Genomic DNA, 16,472 nt, shown 5'->3' with positions numbered 1-16,472 from the left:
ATCAGCATACTTTTGATGTTCAGTTGTACATTTCTTAGGAAAGGGAGAGTTTATTATTTCCAGTCTTGCCTGGTTTCTAGTCTTGTAAGATTTTTTTTTTAATATTCGTGTTAGTATGCTGCCTAGAGTCATAAATTGTAGGTGGGCAGTCTTATATATCCTATAAATAACAAACAAATAATCTTAGGCTATGGCTGTGGTCACTAAATGAATATGCAAGTCACACTGCATTCTTTCCTTCCCTCTCCTCTCTCAGGATCAGAAGTCTTCAGAATCTTTCCATTTATTTCTTACCATGAAGGGTTGGCATCCTATGGCCTATGGAATTCATGTACCCCTCCCAGGGCTTTTCTTGAAAAAATGCAAGTCAGCAAACTATAACAAACTAAAGTGAACTAACTTCTGATTTTCAGCACAAATAAAATGGGTGTGCAAGCCGTTGGGAAGATACGAGCCATGTTTGAAAAAGCAAAAAAAAAAAAAAAAAAGGAAACAAAACCAGAAAATCCAGCCCAATACATTTCTTTCATATCACAGTGTCCTTGCCCTATTCATTGCATACTTCCATCTTTGGGAAAAGAAAAAAAAAGGAGAAACTATGGCTCCCAAGCCATTGCTCTTTCCTTAGCACAGAGATAGAAACTTTGGCTACTTCAAAGGTATCACTGACCTATGAACAGTTAGTTGAGAGTTACATTGCAAAAAAGAAAGAAAGAAAGAAAGAAAGAAAGAAAGAAAGAAAGAAAGAAAGAAAGAAAGAAAGAAAGAAAGAGGAAGGAAGGAAGGAAGGAAGGAAGGAAGGAAGGAAGGAAGGAAGGAAGGAAGGAAGGAAGGAAGGAAGGAAGGAAGGAAGGAAGGAAGGAAGAAATAAATGGAGAGACAAGGCCACAAATGGCAAAGTCATTGGAGGAAAAATATACCGGTAATGAAGTTCAGCAGAAAGTGGAATTTTATATTATATTTAAATCAAATGACTGAAACCTCTTAAAGATTCTTAATGTCTAGTTTGTTTTGGGATGTCTGGCTGCTCTGATAGTGTTGCAACACACAGCTGCTTTTTCAGGTTGATTATTATCAGTTAATCATATCACCTCTATTGTGACAGGCATTGCCTGAACATGGCTTTTGAATAAACTAAAATAATAAATGGACTTTAGATGTTTAAAATGTTCCTCAAGATCTCTAGGAGTTCCTCTAAAAATTTCTCAGCATACTGACTGGTTGAATATGTTAAATGTGCTGAGAAATAGCTCAATTTATTGCTCTTTAGCCCCACTTGCCACACATCCTTCAGTGATAAACATATATGAACCCAGATTGGTATGCTGTATAATGTAGTGGGGAAATATAGCATGAATCCCAGGCTGTCAATCCACTTTGGATGATTTATCTCGGTCTTTGGTTTGACTTTGTTGTCTGTGAAAATCTATAATTCATTTTTCCGCTCATATAAATACTGGAACATCTGACCTCATCTCAGTCAATAAACTTCACAGCAGCACCATATATCAGATCATCATACAACTATCCAGTTCCTCCAGTAAGTTCCAATACTCTTCTTTTATAAAGTTAATAATTTTTACTGTCCGGTTGAAGCAGGGCGATTGTACACAAAGGTGTAATGGAATGGAATGGAATGTGAAATATCAATTTTAAGATATTCTATTTCGTTCTTCAGTAATGCCACAAATCTCTCCATAAATCAAATTATGGCAGAAGTATCATCAGTAGCCCAGTTTATCATTTGATAGGGCAGCAGCAGTATCAATTGCTGAGAACATTTTGACAAAAATATCTTCGCTCCGGTTGTGACATGCACTGCTTGCAGAGACAACAAATCTTCTCTTATCTAAAACTGAGGTGTGACTCCTAGCACAGATTGCTAGTTGAGCAATGCCACTTAGGACTACAATCTGATCTACAGTAAAGGGAATAGAAAACAATCTATGCAGTTACCCTCAGAGACTGTGAAATCTCAACAGCCATGTCAGCAATGTGATGGGCCCTCACTAATAACTTATCATTTTGCCGGAATAAGATTGTGGCTTAATACCAAAGACAATCAGTTTCAAAACAAGCCAAATAGCTTTTGAAGCCCTCATCACACCCAGAATTAGATAGAAGCAATTTTATATCCATGTATAACAGATGGAGTCAATTTAGGAAATATTTTCTGAATTGTGCTATCCCAGGCCAACCACTTTGCAAATGAAACAGGTCAGCATTAATTTTCAATCTTTAAAAGTAAGTTCAATTGTAAGCCATAAAGTAAAACTTTATGCACTGCACCATAGAGAACATTTTAAATGTTACTGACAGTGTTTGGAAGACATTATGGCTTTATATAATAACTCTCTGTATTAACTAAGAATGTCCACAACTGGGGAACTATCTGCATGTGTTTGCCCCCAAATAGTTCAGTAATAATATCTTAATTTCATACAAGCTGAATGTAACTTTCTGCTGCACTAATCTAAATTTTCTCAAATTCCTGCCCCTTTTCACTGCATATTCCTAGATAGTCCATATCCCACTGGACTTCAAAGCCTGGATCTGACCTTAGGCTTGAGGGTCTCTCACATATACACCTTGCCTTGTGGTGGATCTGTTCCTATACAGATTTGCAGAGCTGGTAAGTGAAGCACTGTATTCTCTGGTAAGCACGACATATGAGCCCTATGTGATTCCAGAGTAGTGATAAGCAGACACTTTGCTATTAAGGATTACCAACTTCTGGCTGCAGAATTTAAGCCAAGACCCAAAATGTCTACGGAGATTCTCAGTCATTCAGGTCATGGTTGTCCCAAAGGTGCTTTTTCAAAAGGCAACTGGACTTTCTTTGTTTTTCTTTGAAGACATTTCAGTTCTCCTGCAACATTAGTCTTCAAGGAAAACATTAGTTGCAGGACTATCTGAAAAGCTCAGGATTTTCAACTAACACAATATACATACACACTTTAAACCCAAAGATAGTCTAAGGCAGAAGCCCACCACAGGGATACACCCAGACACAAATTGAGCAATGTGATATATGCAGTATAATGTAGTGAGACATGTGCAGATCTGTACATTGCAGAAACAAAACAACCAATTCACAAACACATGGCCTAACATAGGAAGACAAACCCAAGATTCAGCACTCCATCTTGAAAGACAAAGGTCACTCTTTCGAAGACAGCAAATTCCACATTCCGGACAGAGATGACTAGTTTGAAAGAGGGGTCAAAGAGGCCATCTACATTAATACTGAACAGCCCTCTTTAACAGAGGGGGAGGGATACGACACCGCTTATCTCCTGTTTACAACACAGCAGTTCCCAGAAGGTTCCACATCCATTTGCACTCTTCGGGTTACCTTGAGGGCACAGATATACCTCCAAGTAGCCTCAACGACTCTCAGAAAGAGTGATAACAACCAGACAACTGCAAGGAATATAAATCCTTCCATTCTCCATCATTCAGTTCAAACTGAAGGAGCGGAACGTCTTCAAGGAAAAACAAAGTCCAGTTGCCGTTTGAAAAAGCAGCTTTGAGACAGGTCCCAGAATGTTATCTAACTGTTAACTTTTTATGACATAGTGGTCAAATTATCACAACAGCCTTGGTGGAGCAGTGGGCTAATGCCTCCTTAAGTAACACCAGCTGCCTGCAATTAGTGCAGGTTCGCATCCCACCAGGCTCAAGGTTGACTCAGCCTTCCATCCTTCCGAGGTAGGTAAAATGAGGACCCAGATTGTTGGGGGCAATTAAGCTGACTTTGTAATAATGCCGCTTGGGGTGTGTGTGAAAGCCCTAATAAGCAGGCATATACATAGAATGAAAGCTACTGCTAAGCTTGTAAGCCGCCCTGAGTCTTCGGAGAAGGGCGGGATATAAATGGAATTAAAATTTTAAAAAAAATAAAAAATAAAAAATTATTAAATATGTGGGAAGCTTTCCTATTAGCTTTCCTAATTAAATGAATATAAAATAAACTTGCTCTGAAATTTAATTAAATAAAATTTGGTTTTGCCCTGATCCTATCTGGTTTTGGGTTTATGAACCTCTGATATGAAGGTGTGGATTCCTAATCAGATTCCTGATCACTATGGCTGAAAACCTTGCAGGTGGCAGAGGTAAAGGCCAGGGGAATTTTTTTGGAAGCAGGCCTCACAAATCTAAATTAGACAATGCCCATCCAAGCAACTCAAATGCATATGTTAACAGGTTGGAGAATAAGAATAGGAATGGAAATATAGCAATACATCATGAAGGAGCACCGGTGGTTATTATTAATGGTGGGGGAAAAAACCATAGGAAACTTTGTGTCCTTTTATTTCATCTCTTACATTTCGTGTTTCAAAGCTACGGAGACGTCTTCGGACAAGCGCTGGCTCTTCAGCTTTGAAACGGAGATGAGCACCGGCCCCTAGAGTTGGAAACGACTAGCACGCATGTGCAGGGGAACCTTTACCTTTTTTTTAAGAGAGTAATACATTCAAAGCAAGAAAGCTAATCTGAATCTTCGCTGCTTTCATTAGCAGCAAAAGGAAGACCAATTCACAGCTGGCTTTTTGCAAACTTTTTTCCTAGGAAATCTATCTATACCAGGGCTTTTCAACCAGTGGTACGGGTACCACCTGTGGTACATTGGCACCTAGCAGGTGGTACGTGACCATCCTAGAAAAGTGGTAGTGGGGGAGGGGAATGAGCTGAACCGATGGTAGCACCACAGAAGCCTGAGCGAGAGTTGGCTGGAGCTGCATGGCTGTCAGGGCTCAGCAGAAGGGCCAGGATCAGCACCAGGCTCCAGCTGGAGCTCGGCGCTGATCCTGGCGCTTCTGCTGAGCCCAGAAGAAATGCTGATCAGCTGGAATGTTGCAGCATCTCCAGGGTCTTGTGATTTACATTCAGATGCTTGGCAACTGATTCATATTTATGACGGTCACAGTGTCCCAGGGTCATGTGAAGTGACCAAAACCTGCTGCAACCACCCAGCAAAGGGGGGGAGGAATAAAAACTAAACACCCCCCCACCCCACCCCTGCTGCCAATCCTCAACAGAAATGCTCACAACAATGAAAACCTCGGACAGGAGGAAGAGCACCACTGGGCAGGCAGGCAGGTGTCTTGCTTGGCTGTAGCTTGGGGGGAACTTTTTTCAGTGCCACTGTAACTTCAAACAGTCACTAAGCGAACTGTTGTAAGTCGAGGACTACCTGTACTTCATCACTTTTTTCCTTTTTTTTTGGTCATCAAGTTTTTGACACCTTGCTAGATGACTGGTGGTACTCAGATGTTGCCATATCCTAAAAGTGGTACAATGGGTGAAAAAGTTGAAAAGCCTTGGTCTATACCATTTAAACAAAGACTGCCTTTTCCTCCACAAATGGCCACTGTATTTTTGGCTTTGTGCTGCAGTAAATGGAAATCAGGCCATATGTGAATGATATGAATATCCTAATTATATACTTTCAAAACCGCTGGTACATTATACTGACTCTCACCTCATAATTTAGAATGGTTTAATTTAATTTGAGATTTCTCTATCAGCATAGGGGAAATAAACAGAAAGCCCCAACATAGGATGGAAAATATACAGTAATGCAGGAACATTACTGTCTGGAAAATATAAGAATAACAGAATAACAGAGTTGAAAGAGATCTTGGAGGTCTTCTAGTCCAAACCCTGTACCACTTCAGACAAATGGTTGTCCAATCTCGTCTTAAAAACTTCCAGTGTTGGAGCATTCTCAACTTCTGGAGCCAAGTCATTCTACTGATTAATTGTTCTAACTGTCAGGAAATTTCTCCATAGTTCTAGGTTGGTACTACTGGTGCTTTAGAGAATAACTTGAGCCATTCTTCTTTGTGGGTCCTCTATTGTGGATAATAAGTGTTTACTAGATTTCTCTATTTGTGGTTTGTATATCCTGTTTTTTTAAAAAAAAAAGTGTGGAGAGAAGGCATCCATGGGGTAAGTGGTGGTCCAAGAAGCAAATATGAAATAAATCTGGCTTATAAAAAAGAAGTGAAGCTTCAGTCATGTGGTTCCAGCCACCATGTTTGTTTTTTGATATCGCCATAGATGCCCCTGGCGAGCAGGCTATAAACATTTTACATAAATAAGCACAATGATAAAAGAACTATTATAGTGGGAAAAATGTTGATGTAAGAACTGGAGGGGAAAGGAAGTTCTGGAGGAGTTGACCCATGTTTTGGGGGGAATTTAAAGGATAGTAAAACAAAACCTGCACCACACCTATTTACAGCTTAATATTCTACTTTTATATTTATTTATTTATTTATTATTTAAATTTATATACCGCCCTATTCCCATAAGACTCAGGGCGGTTTACAGGGAAAATTAAAATACATAGTATACAAATTTAAAATCAATTAAAACTATTAATTAAATTACAATCCCTGTAGTTAAACTAAAACCCAATTAAATTAAATTAAATTAAAACCCCTCAGTCTGGGCCAAACAGCTCGAAGAACCAGGTTTTCAAGTCCCGGCGAAATGAGCGAAGGTCGGGGGCAGTCCTGAGTTCCGTGGGAAGTTGGTTCCATAGGGCCGGCGCGCCCACAGAGAATGCCCTTCCCCTGGGAATAACCCGCCGGCATTCCTTAAACGGCGGTACCCTGAGAAGGCCCTCCCTGTGGGAGCGCACAGGACGATGGGAAGTTGATGCCGGCAGCAGGTGTTCCCTTAGATAATCCGGACCCAAGCCATTTAGGGCTTTATAGGTCATTACTAGCACCTTAAATCTCACCCGGAGGGCAACCGGAAGCCAATGCAGCTCACAGAGAAGAGGTGTTACATGGGAGTATTGGGAAACTCCCATCACAACTCGTGCGGCTGCATTCTGCACCAGTTGAAGCCTCCGAGTGGTCCTCAAGGGCAGCCCCATGTAGAGAGCGTTGCAGTAGTCTAACCGGGAGGTCACGAGCGCATGGGTGACTGTGCGTAGGGCATCTTGGTCCAGATAGGGCCGCAACTGGCGCACCAGGCGAAGCTGGGCAAAAGCCCCCCTGGTAACGGCTCCTATATGGTCTTCAAAATTGAGCCGTGAATCCAAGAGGATGCCCAAGTTGCGAGCCCTATCAACGGGGGGGGGGTAACACCTCACCCCCCATCATTAATGATGGAACAACCTGGCTAACCCGAGATGCCGGTATGTACAGCCACTCAGTCTTGGCAGGATTGAGACGAAGCCTGTTTCTCCCCATCCAAACCCGGACCACCTCCAGACAACGGGACATCACATCGAGTGCATCACTGGGTTGGTTCGGGGTGGAAAGAAAAAGTTGGGTATCATCAGCGTACTGATGATACCCCACCCGAAACCACGAATGAGCTCGCCCAGCGGTTTCATGTAGATGTTGAACAGGAGGGGAGAGAGGACTGACCCCTGAGAGACTCCACAAGTGAGAGACCTCGGGGCGGACCTCTGCCCTCCCATCAACACCGACTGCGAGCGGCCCAGGAGGTAGGAGGAGAACCACCGTAAAACAGTGCCTCCCACTCCCAACCCCCTGAGACGCCGCAGTCGGATACCATGGTCGATGGTATCGAAAGCCGCTGAGAGGTCTAAAAGGACTAGGACAGAGGAACATCCCCTGTCCCGAGCCCGCCAGAGATCATTCACCAGCGCGACCAATGCCGTCTCCATGCTGTACCCGGGCCTGAAACCTGATTGGTACGGGTCAAGATAATCAGTTTCCTCCAGGAACAGAGGAAGCTGATGCGCCACCACACTCTCAACAACCTTCTCCAAGAAGCGAAGGTTGGAGACCGGACGGTAGTTATTTAAAACAGCTGGGTCCAGGACAGGCTTCTTGAGGAGGGGTCTCACCACCGCCTCCTTCAAGGCAGCGGGAAAGATGCCCTCCTTCAGGGAAGCAGTTATTACTGCCTGGAACCAGCCTCATGTCTCCTCCCAGGCTGCATAAACCAGCCAGGAGGGGCACGGGTCCAGTAAACAAGTGGTGGAGCTCAGTCTCCTCATGGTCCTGTCCACATCATCGGGGGAAACAGGGTCGAACTCAGTCCAGATAACATGCTCAAGACCGCTCGATTCCTCCACGTCAGACTCTGCCCAGTCAGAGTCCAAACCGGTCCGGATCTGAGAGTTTTTGTCCACCAGATGATGACTAAACTCTTCAGCCTGCCCCTGTAAGGGTTCCTCCCTCGTCTCCCGATCAAGGAGAGAGCAAATCACCCTAAACAGGGCGGCTGGGCGATTATCTGCGGACGCGATGAGGGCAGCAAAGTAATTAGACTTCGCCGTCCTCATCGCAGCGAGGTAAGACCTTGTGAAGGCTCTTAGCCACAATCGGTCACATTCAGACCGAGTGGACCTCCAACCGCTCTCTAGACCCCGTCTCCGACGCTTCATCTCCTGGAGCTCCACAGAAAACCATGGGGCCCAACGGGATCTGTGCCGGGTCTGGGGTCGCAATGGTACAACACGGTCGAGTGCCTCGGTGGCCGTCCTTTCCCAGGCATCCACCAAGGCATCGACCGGGCTGTGAGTGAGAGAGATAGGTAAAGACCCAAGCACCATCTGGAACCGTTCTGGGTCCATTAGGCGCCTGGGACGGAACCACATGGTCGGCTCCACCGCCCGGTGGCGGGGAGTGACATAGCGGAAGTGTACTTTGCTTCAAAATGGCAGTAAATCACATAATAGTTTTTTAGGGGACTTCTGGGAATCATGCCTCTGGGTCCTCAGATTGCTCTAAAATCTAATCTTAGCTACTAATCTGTCAATGAAATTGGGGGGGGGGGGGTAACATTCCCTATTATTCAAGAATCTAGCAGAAAACAGTATCTTAGCCATTACAAAAGAATTAAATATAATTCTGGTGACCTCCAGATTTATTGAATTCCTATAATTCCCACCCAGATAAAGTCTAACAAATCTGAAAATTATCAGAATGGGGTCTCTTGTCTCAGAACAGAATTGCTTGTATTTTTCCTCTAAATATTTCATTTGCCATTATTACAAAAGCCTTCACTATCTGTGGTAATTTGCTTTTCTGACTCATATTCCCATAAACTGTCTACAGGCTAGGACAACATAAGATTTTTCCTTAACATGCTTCTAAGTGGGAAGATACCAATGAGTATAATGAGGCATAAACACTGATAAATTATAATAGTTTACTAAAGGAATAAACTCTGACCAATGGTTTTGTTATACTTTTGATATTCTGCACTGTGCAGTTTTAACAATACTTATATAAACTCTGGAAATTGTAGTTCAATACTGGGATAGTTAAAGCTCCAGTAGGTTTTATTAGGATCTCTAGTCAGTTGTGAACTGGTCCCTATTTATATATTTCATCCCTACTCAAGAGTATCAAGTGTCATGCAAAGCAGTCTGATGAAAAACATATGTTTGCAGAGATAGGAAGAAAATCCAGCCACATTACACTTCTGACTTAGTCACGGCATTATGAAAGGGAAGGGGGGGAAGCCGTCACCCTCTCCTCTCTTTCTCTTTGCTCTTGCCAACAAAGAACTGCCTGTTTCACTTATTTCCCAGAAACAGCATTAGTCTTCCAACAAGGTCAGCAAAAATACTGCTTTCCAGTTGAGAGTACACAGTGGTTCAAAAATCTGTAAAGTATTAAATAAAAACCCTGTACTGTCCTAAGTCAGTAGAAAACTTTCTATTCAGGTTTGAAAAGAATGACGAAGAAAAAAAAACCTTATAGTCACTAAGAACTAATTTCTACCTGGATCTTGAATAATTAAAGTCTAACAACACTTCTGGGCCTTTGTGCTTAAATCCTGGGAGAAACACACACACACACACACACACACACACACACACACACACACACAGAGAGAGAGAGAGAGAGAGAGAGAGAGAGAGAGAGAGAGAGAGAGAGAGAGAGAGAGAGAGAGAGTGTAAAATATGTAATGCCAGCTACTTGAATTTTTCTCAAAATACTTTTGACTGGAGGGCAACATATATAATAAGTTGGTCAGGAGGCCACGAAACAGAAACAGGGAAGAAGGGAGGATGAGAGCCAGGGAGTAATGGAGCCAAGCTATTTTAGTCAGTTCTGCAGTTCACCTGCTTCCTGCTTATGATAAATTGAGGTCTGACAGAGCAATCTTATACATGGCTACTTAAAGACAAAAGCACTTTTGGATAAGTCTTATGCTTCTATCTTCTTTTTCTTCAATTATATTTGCTTCTCCAGAAAAATTACATGATTTATTTTGAAACCCATCTAGCACCTGTCTATTAATTTTAGGGTACTGAATAATGCAGCACAATTTGAAACAGAAAGAGCTTTTGCAATCCAACTTCATTGAGGGGATATGTCCTCTCCAGAGGCTGTAGCAAATATCATCTCTGGCCTTGGTTTCCCCACCTTTGACATGTGACAAATACATCAGAAGCAGCTTGTATACCTACTGATAATAATACAGCAGGTGGTTAAAAAAAACTTGGTTCTTTTATGGGGTTTCTTATAGGAAGGAAGTTAAAAAAAAAGACACAGAATCCCAAATGGCCCACTGCATCCCTTACAGCATACATGAAGAAGCAAAGACCTAAATAAACTGATTTCCCCCCCCCCATTTTTTAAAAGGAAAGAGATTAATAGGACCTTCCTCCAAACGGCCATTTGACTGCAGTTTATATAGGTGTGTCAGGTCTCAAATTCCTCTTTCTCCTGCCAAGAAATAATGGCCCAGAGCCTCAGTTTGATGATGTGGGTGGAAGGCAGAGGAGAAGATATTTTAATGAAGAGAGAAGGCAAGAGATTGGCAACTTAGACCTAAGCTTGGACTCCCAAACTGAGTTTTCAAGTCGACAGCTATTTGTTCTCTTCCTTTCCTTGATTCTTCTTGCATGGCATCAAATTTGAACATCAGACAAGTTTTCCCATTTGCCTCTTGTCAATCAAAGCCCAGCAAAGACGGATGAGGCCTACAGCTTCTCCAGTCAACCAGCAGGAAGGATCCGAAGAAGGGGATAACAGAGGAATCGCTTTTCTATGGCACAGATTATGTCTTAATGTTCCTGCCGGATTGCCTGCCGGTTGGGAGGAAAGGTAAAGCAGCAGAAGCAGGCACATTCTGATGCCAGCAACACCAAGACAAGCAGTACAACTAGAAGAACAGTACAGGCATTTTGTCCTTCTGTGCCTGGAAGCATACAAATCTAGATCTTTTAGAGTTGGAATGAACTAACAATACTACCAGGTCTATCATTTCCAGGATATCTTTCTTCAGCTGCATTAGACTATAGTTCCTTTGCTCAGCATACAGCAGGCCCAACTGCTGTGCTAGTAAGAGAAGATGGTAACAACAAAGTATCTGGCGACCACCTGGTTTGGGAAAGTTATTTTAAAACAAGGGTAGGCAGTAACTCTCTTTCTCTTAGGCTTTTTCTCGGGGAGCTAACAGCTTGCAAACGTGTAAAGGAGCCTCTTTAAAATTAATTTGTTGAAAAGTATGTTAATGAAAACTAGCTATCTTGCCTTCAGATTTTGCGATGAGACACTAGGGACTGTGAATTTGGGGCTGCAGGTGGCATGCAGGTTGCACACTTGTTCCAAAAGACTGGAACCTTCTCCACTATCTGGATTCTATCATTACTTTGAAATTCATTATAAAGATGTCCCTAGAACAGAGTTCCTTTCGGGCCTGGAGGGACGGAGGGGGGTGAAACAAGGGATGGTTTTGGAAATATATGTATTGCAAAAAGTAGTACAGCCATAGTAGTAGTAATACTAGCAGTGCATAACAACAGAGGAAGTTTCAAAGCAATAAAAAGCAATTTCACAATCTCATGCAACAAGAAATCCTCACCTCTAGCAAAGGTAATGGGGCTATTTAAGAACAGGACAAATATACAAAAGGAAAGAACATTTGTACTAAAAGCAGAACCTTAGTTCACTTTGGTGTTTTATGCAAGCGAGTATTTTTCCCCCTAATATTCCTTTTGGAAGAAGAATCAAATACCTACCACTGTGCTCTCCACTTGTATATAATTTCTCATCAATTTGAAGAAACGTGTATTAGAGTACACTGTAAATATACTGTGGTAGACACATGATATATATGTCTCCATTCAAGCAAAAATAACTTGGAAATAATCACCACTTGGTCAAGGTCTCAAAGGTGCTTTTTCAAAAGGCAATTTGACTGGTTTTTTTTCCCTTGAGGAAGAAGAACAAAACATTTTGTTTTTCTTCAAGACAAAAACCAGTCCAGTTGCCTTTTGAAAAAGCACCTTTGCGACAACTGTGGCCTGAATGACTTGACACACCCACACCTGACCCAACACAAGACGTATTGACCACACTGACAATGACATCCCCTAAACTCCACTGAAGATGTTAACCTAGCCTGGCAATGAAACATTCAGAAACCAATCCGCAAGCTCAGAGAACAAACCTTCATCCCCCACCCAAATCTTCTTCTGGTTTAGAAATCTATTTCTTCTGTCTAACCATATTAGGAGAAAGAAACAACCTAGACCCAACATAAAACAGTCCCAATATTGATATGGGTTCTACACTATATGCACAAGCTGGAGACGATTTGCTCATCATAACCAATAAAGCAGAGATAGGGGATCTACGATTCTCCGAATCTGACTGAACTATATCTGCCAGTATGGCCAATGATGGAAATGGTTGCCATTTGTAGTTTAGATCAGTAACATGTACAAGTAAACAAATCAAATTATTGTGCTACAAAGATCAGACACAAAAAAGATGGGAGAGTCAGAATTGGTACTTTTAAAAACTGAATTTCAATTTATTTTTTGTTTTATTCTATTTAATCAGAAATCTTTACTAATAAAATATCTGCCAGGGTTTTTTGTACCTTTTCTTGAAATACAAGATGAAAAGCGAAGTAAAAGTGGATAAGCTATTCAGGGGAAAAAATCATTTTTTTCAGCTCATAATAGGAAGCAGCCCAACAGTAAAAACCCACATAAGAACAGACCAGGACAGACACCTAGAAAAACTTTACTCTCTACCTTGTTCATGGCACATTGTGCAATATAATTTTTGTCGCTTAAATATCTTAAGGCAAAAGACAGAAATACAAAATCTGCTTTTGAACAGATTTTGGCCAGGCTATTAAGTCTGACTCCTTATCCAATTTCCATTCCATTCCAGGCTGGCTCAGGAATTCTGGGAGTTGAAGTCCATGAGTCATAAAAGAGCCGAGGTTGCCTACCCCTGGTCTAGGAGAATGTTGGCTCAACAGGCCTGGTTTCAGGATTCATGGGCTGGTCTAAAAAAGTCTGCTTTTTAACCTTCAAATTTGAACCAAAAACATTATTTTTCCTTTGGCTAGATAAAGTTGCTAAATGCTGAGGATTAGCATGCTATCTAAGTTCTGGAAAAATACAATGCAATTAGGAACTCCAACTCACAAAAAAAAAAATCTAATTTGGGACATATAACAAATCCAGAGCTAATCACCGGTATTGCCAGCTACAGCTGGAGAAAGACTACTCTGGAATTTTTTTATTCATTGCCAATCTTTACAAATATATGAGATAAATAGATCAAAAGTCAAACTCAGTAAAAGGAAGCCTTTATATATAGATATGTACTCTTTCTTCTCTTTCCTTATCAGTTTTAACCACAATTTAGTATTAGGATTATAATATATATTAATTACTTCCACAGATCTGAGGGAGATGGGCAGTTAAAAAATAGGAAATATAAACAAACAAATAAATAGGTTTCATCTTACCCAGAACTGAAATATCTATTTCAGATCCTAGTTTACCATAATTTTTGATTACCATCATAAAAAATACAGTACAATTTTATGTATGTCTGTACAGAAGTAACATCAACTGTATTAATATATGTTACTTCAATTAAGCATGGAGTTAAGGTTAGTTGGAGTTAAATAAAAGTTCCATTTAAGTACAGTTAACTACCATGTAAACAATACAAAATTAACTTTTCAAATTAAAAAAAAATCTTTTTAAACCTTGTAAATTTGTCCACAAGATGAGACACAAGTGTTGTTCTCAGATGAGAACAAGTGAAACAGATGTTCACAAATTAATTTCCTTAACAAATAGTATATTTGATACAATTAAATGAACAAGAATTTGCTAGGTCCAAAAGGTTTCCATAGGGATCTTGGATATTCATCAAGAAGCTTCTGTACTTTCTGACTCACTCTAATTGTTGGACTTAGTCCCCAAAGTTTATTCATCTTTATGCACAGTCAACCAATTATATTGTTTGTCAATAAAAGAGATTAGAAGGAAGGTCACAATTATTTGGAACCCTTGCTCCTCTTCCTATTACTCACCAAGGTTGGGTTGCGACATGGCCATTGATCGTTGTGATACTGAGGTGGAAGTGGTTGAAGGATGATGGCTCATGTGATTTAATGGCTGGGTCATAGTCTTTCGAGGATCTTGCCAAGTTGTAATTTTCTCTATGTGGCTAAAAAAGAGAAAGTTGGGAGTTATTAAGATTATTCCAATCCTAATTTCAATTAGATGTTTTTTATTTGTTTATGCCATTAGTCTGCCTCCCTACTTTTTCTTGGCATCACAATATCAACACATATAAGCATCCAAAATTGCTATTTGTTCACTCTTCTGTCATATTACTTTACCACCATCACAGACCTGATAAAATATCTGTTTTTGAGAAGAATAAACAATATGCCAAAATCAGGATATCTACAAGGCTATTCTCTGAAGAAGCCATCAATCTGTGTATTGAAATTACTCAGCTGCATTTGAATATCTCTGTATTATTGGATGTAGTCTTGCAAACAAAGATAGGAATATGCAAACTCTGGAAAAATTTCAAGGGTGAAGTTCTTGAGACATCTGAGAATTCTTGAATCTTGCAAAAGTAAAGTTTCTATTTACCTAAAATTACTACCGGTAACCTTTATTGCATTAATTACTAGTCTTCATATAACCTGAAATTTCTTCATTATTTTATTATTTTTCTATTTTTACAAATCCTTTTCTTTAGAATATCCTGCCTCCAAATACATAGATTTCTCTTGAACTAGTTTCCTGTAGCAGAGCCCATGAATTCTATAGTGGGATAGTTCCTTTCTCCTCTTTCCAGAAGTAGCTCTAACTCTGATGGCAATTCGTCTGGGAAAAGATGATTTAATTTCCAATTCCAACCTGCCTTCCAACTTGTGTACACATATAGTTAGCTACTTGTAACAGCTAGTTTCAATTACACACCTGTAATTGGATTTAGCAAGGCCTTCTTTCTATTCTAGCGCCCTGAGGAACTTTTACCAGTTGCATATATGATTTCATCTAGATATGTAAAAGAAACAAAACTATGCCATCATCAATGTCAGCCTTGCGAGGTAGAGCATACAAGTGGCACACCCAGAAGAATGAGCTCTGATTTATTGTAAGGTTACATTAACAGAACCCTGTAAGTCTGAAAGTATATTTTTCCTGCCATTGCCTTTATAGCCCAAGAAACTAAGGAGGGTCCCTCTTGAAATGTTTGCCACATCCAAATACCTCTGCAGGCTGTGGCCACTTATTATTGTTGCCCTGTTGCCCTGGTTTTCGCTCTTCTCCCTGCCTCCCAAGGTAGAATTAGTTCATCTGGCTGTGCTCCCTTGTCCGGACTACTTTGCAAACCTGGCGTTCATGTTGGTATGATTTTGTTTCTTTTAGTCAAGATAGTCCTTGACTTATGAGCACAACTGAGTCCAACATTTCTGTTGCTAAGCAAAACATTTGTTGAGTGAGTTTTGCCTGATTTTATTACCTTCCTTGTTACAGTTGTTATATGAATCACTGCAGGTGATAATATGACCTTGGGACACTGTAGCGGTCATAAATACAAGTCAGTTGCCAAGCATTTGAATTTTGATCATGTGCCCATGGGGATGCTACAATGGTCTAAGTGTGAAAAACAGTCGTAAGTCCCTTTTTTCAGTGCTGTTGTAACTTTAAGCTGTCACTAAACAAACTGTTGTAAGTCAAGGACTACCTGTAGAGAAAATAGCTCCTAGAAAAAAATAGGCTTTCTCCACATATTATCAAACTACAGAATTCCCTAAGTCCGACTGCTGAAGAAAACTTAGCACCAGACATACCAAGGTCCTTTTTCTATAACAGAAACAAGGCATGCAGCCCACCCAGGCACTGTGCCCCTAACGATGATATAGGGGCCATATTCAATTTCAGTAACCATTTGTATCTATTATTTGTTTTTATCTTTCTCAAGTGGGCTTGAGTTTTTCTTCTAGCTTAGCATTACAAAACTGGAGGTGCAGCTATCTCCTCCCACAGGAAGTACCATCAGAGTCTTCTAAGCTCTGCCCACTGTTCAAGATGAAGGGAGAGATCAGAATGCCCTGTATCTACTCAAGAAAAAAGACATCCATGACAAATTCATTGTACTGCTCTTCATTTTTGCTTGTACTTGTGCTCTCTTTGTTGTACTTCATCATTTTATACTTGTCAACTTGCAGACCTGAAC

At 40.8% G+C, this 16,472-nt stretch overlaps 1 protein-coding gene across 1 annotated transcript in view; it reads right to left on the bottom strand.

Moving 5' to 3' along the window:
• The window catches only part of WWTR1 (WW domain containing transcription regulator 1), a 105,811-nt gene that overhangs the window by 27,244 nt on the left and 62,095 nt on the right, over window positions 1–16,472 (bottom strand). Inside the window, exon 2 of the mRNA XM_081329838.1 lies at window positions 14,302–14,438. Coding sequence (XP_081185964.1) covers window positions 14,302–14,438 — 137 coding nt within the window. The remainder of the gene's footprint in view (window positions 1–14,301; window positions 14,439–16,472) is intronic.

Source organism: Vipera berus, assembly GCF_964194415.1.
Source record: "Vipera berus genome assembly, chromosome: 5".
In the NCBI taxonomy this organism is placed as follows: domain Eukaryota; kingdom Metazoa; phylum Chordata; class Lepidosauria; order Squamata; family Viperidae; genus Vipera; species Vipera berus.
This window is presented reverse-complemented; position numbering and strand designations above follow the sequence as displayed.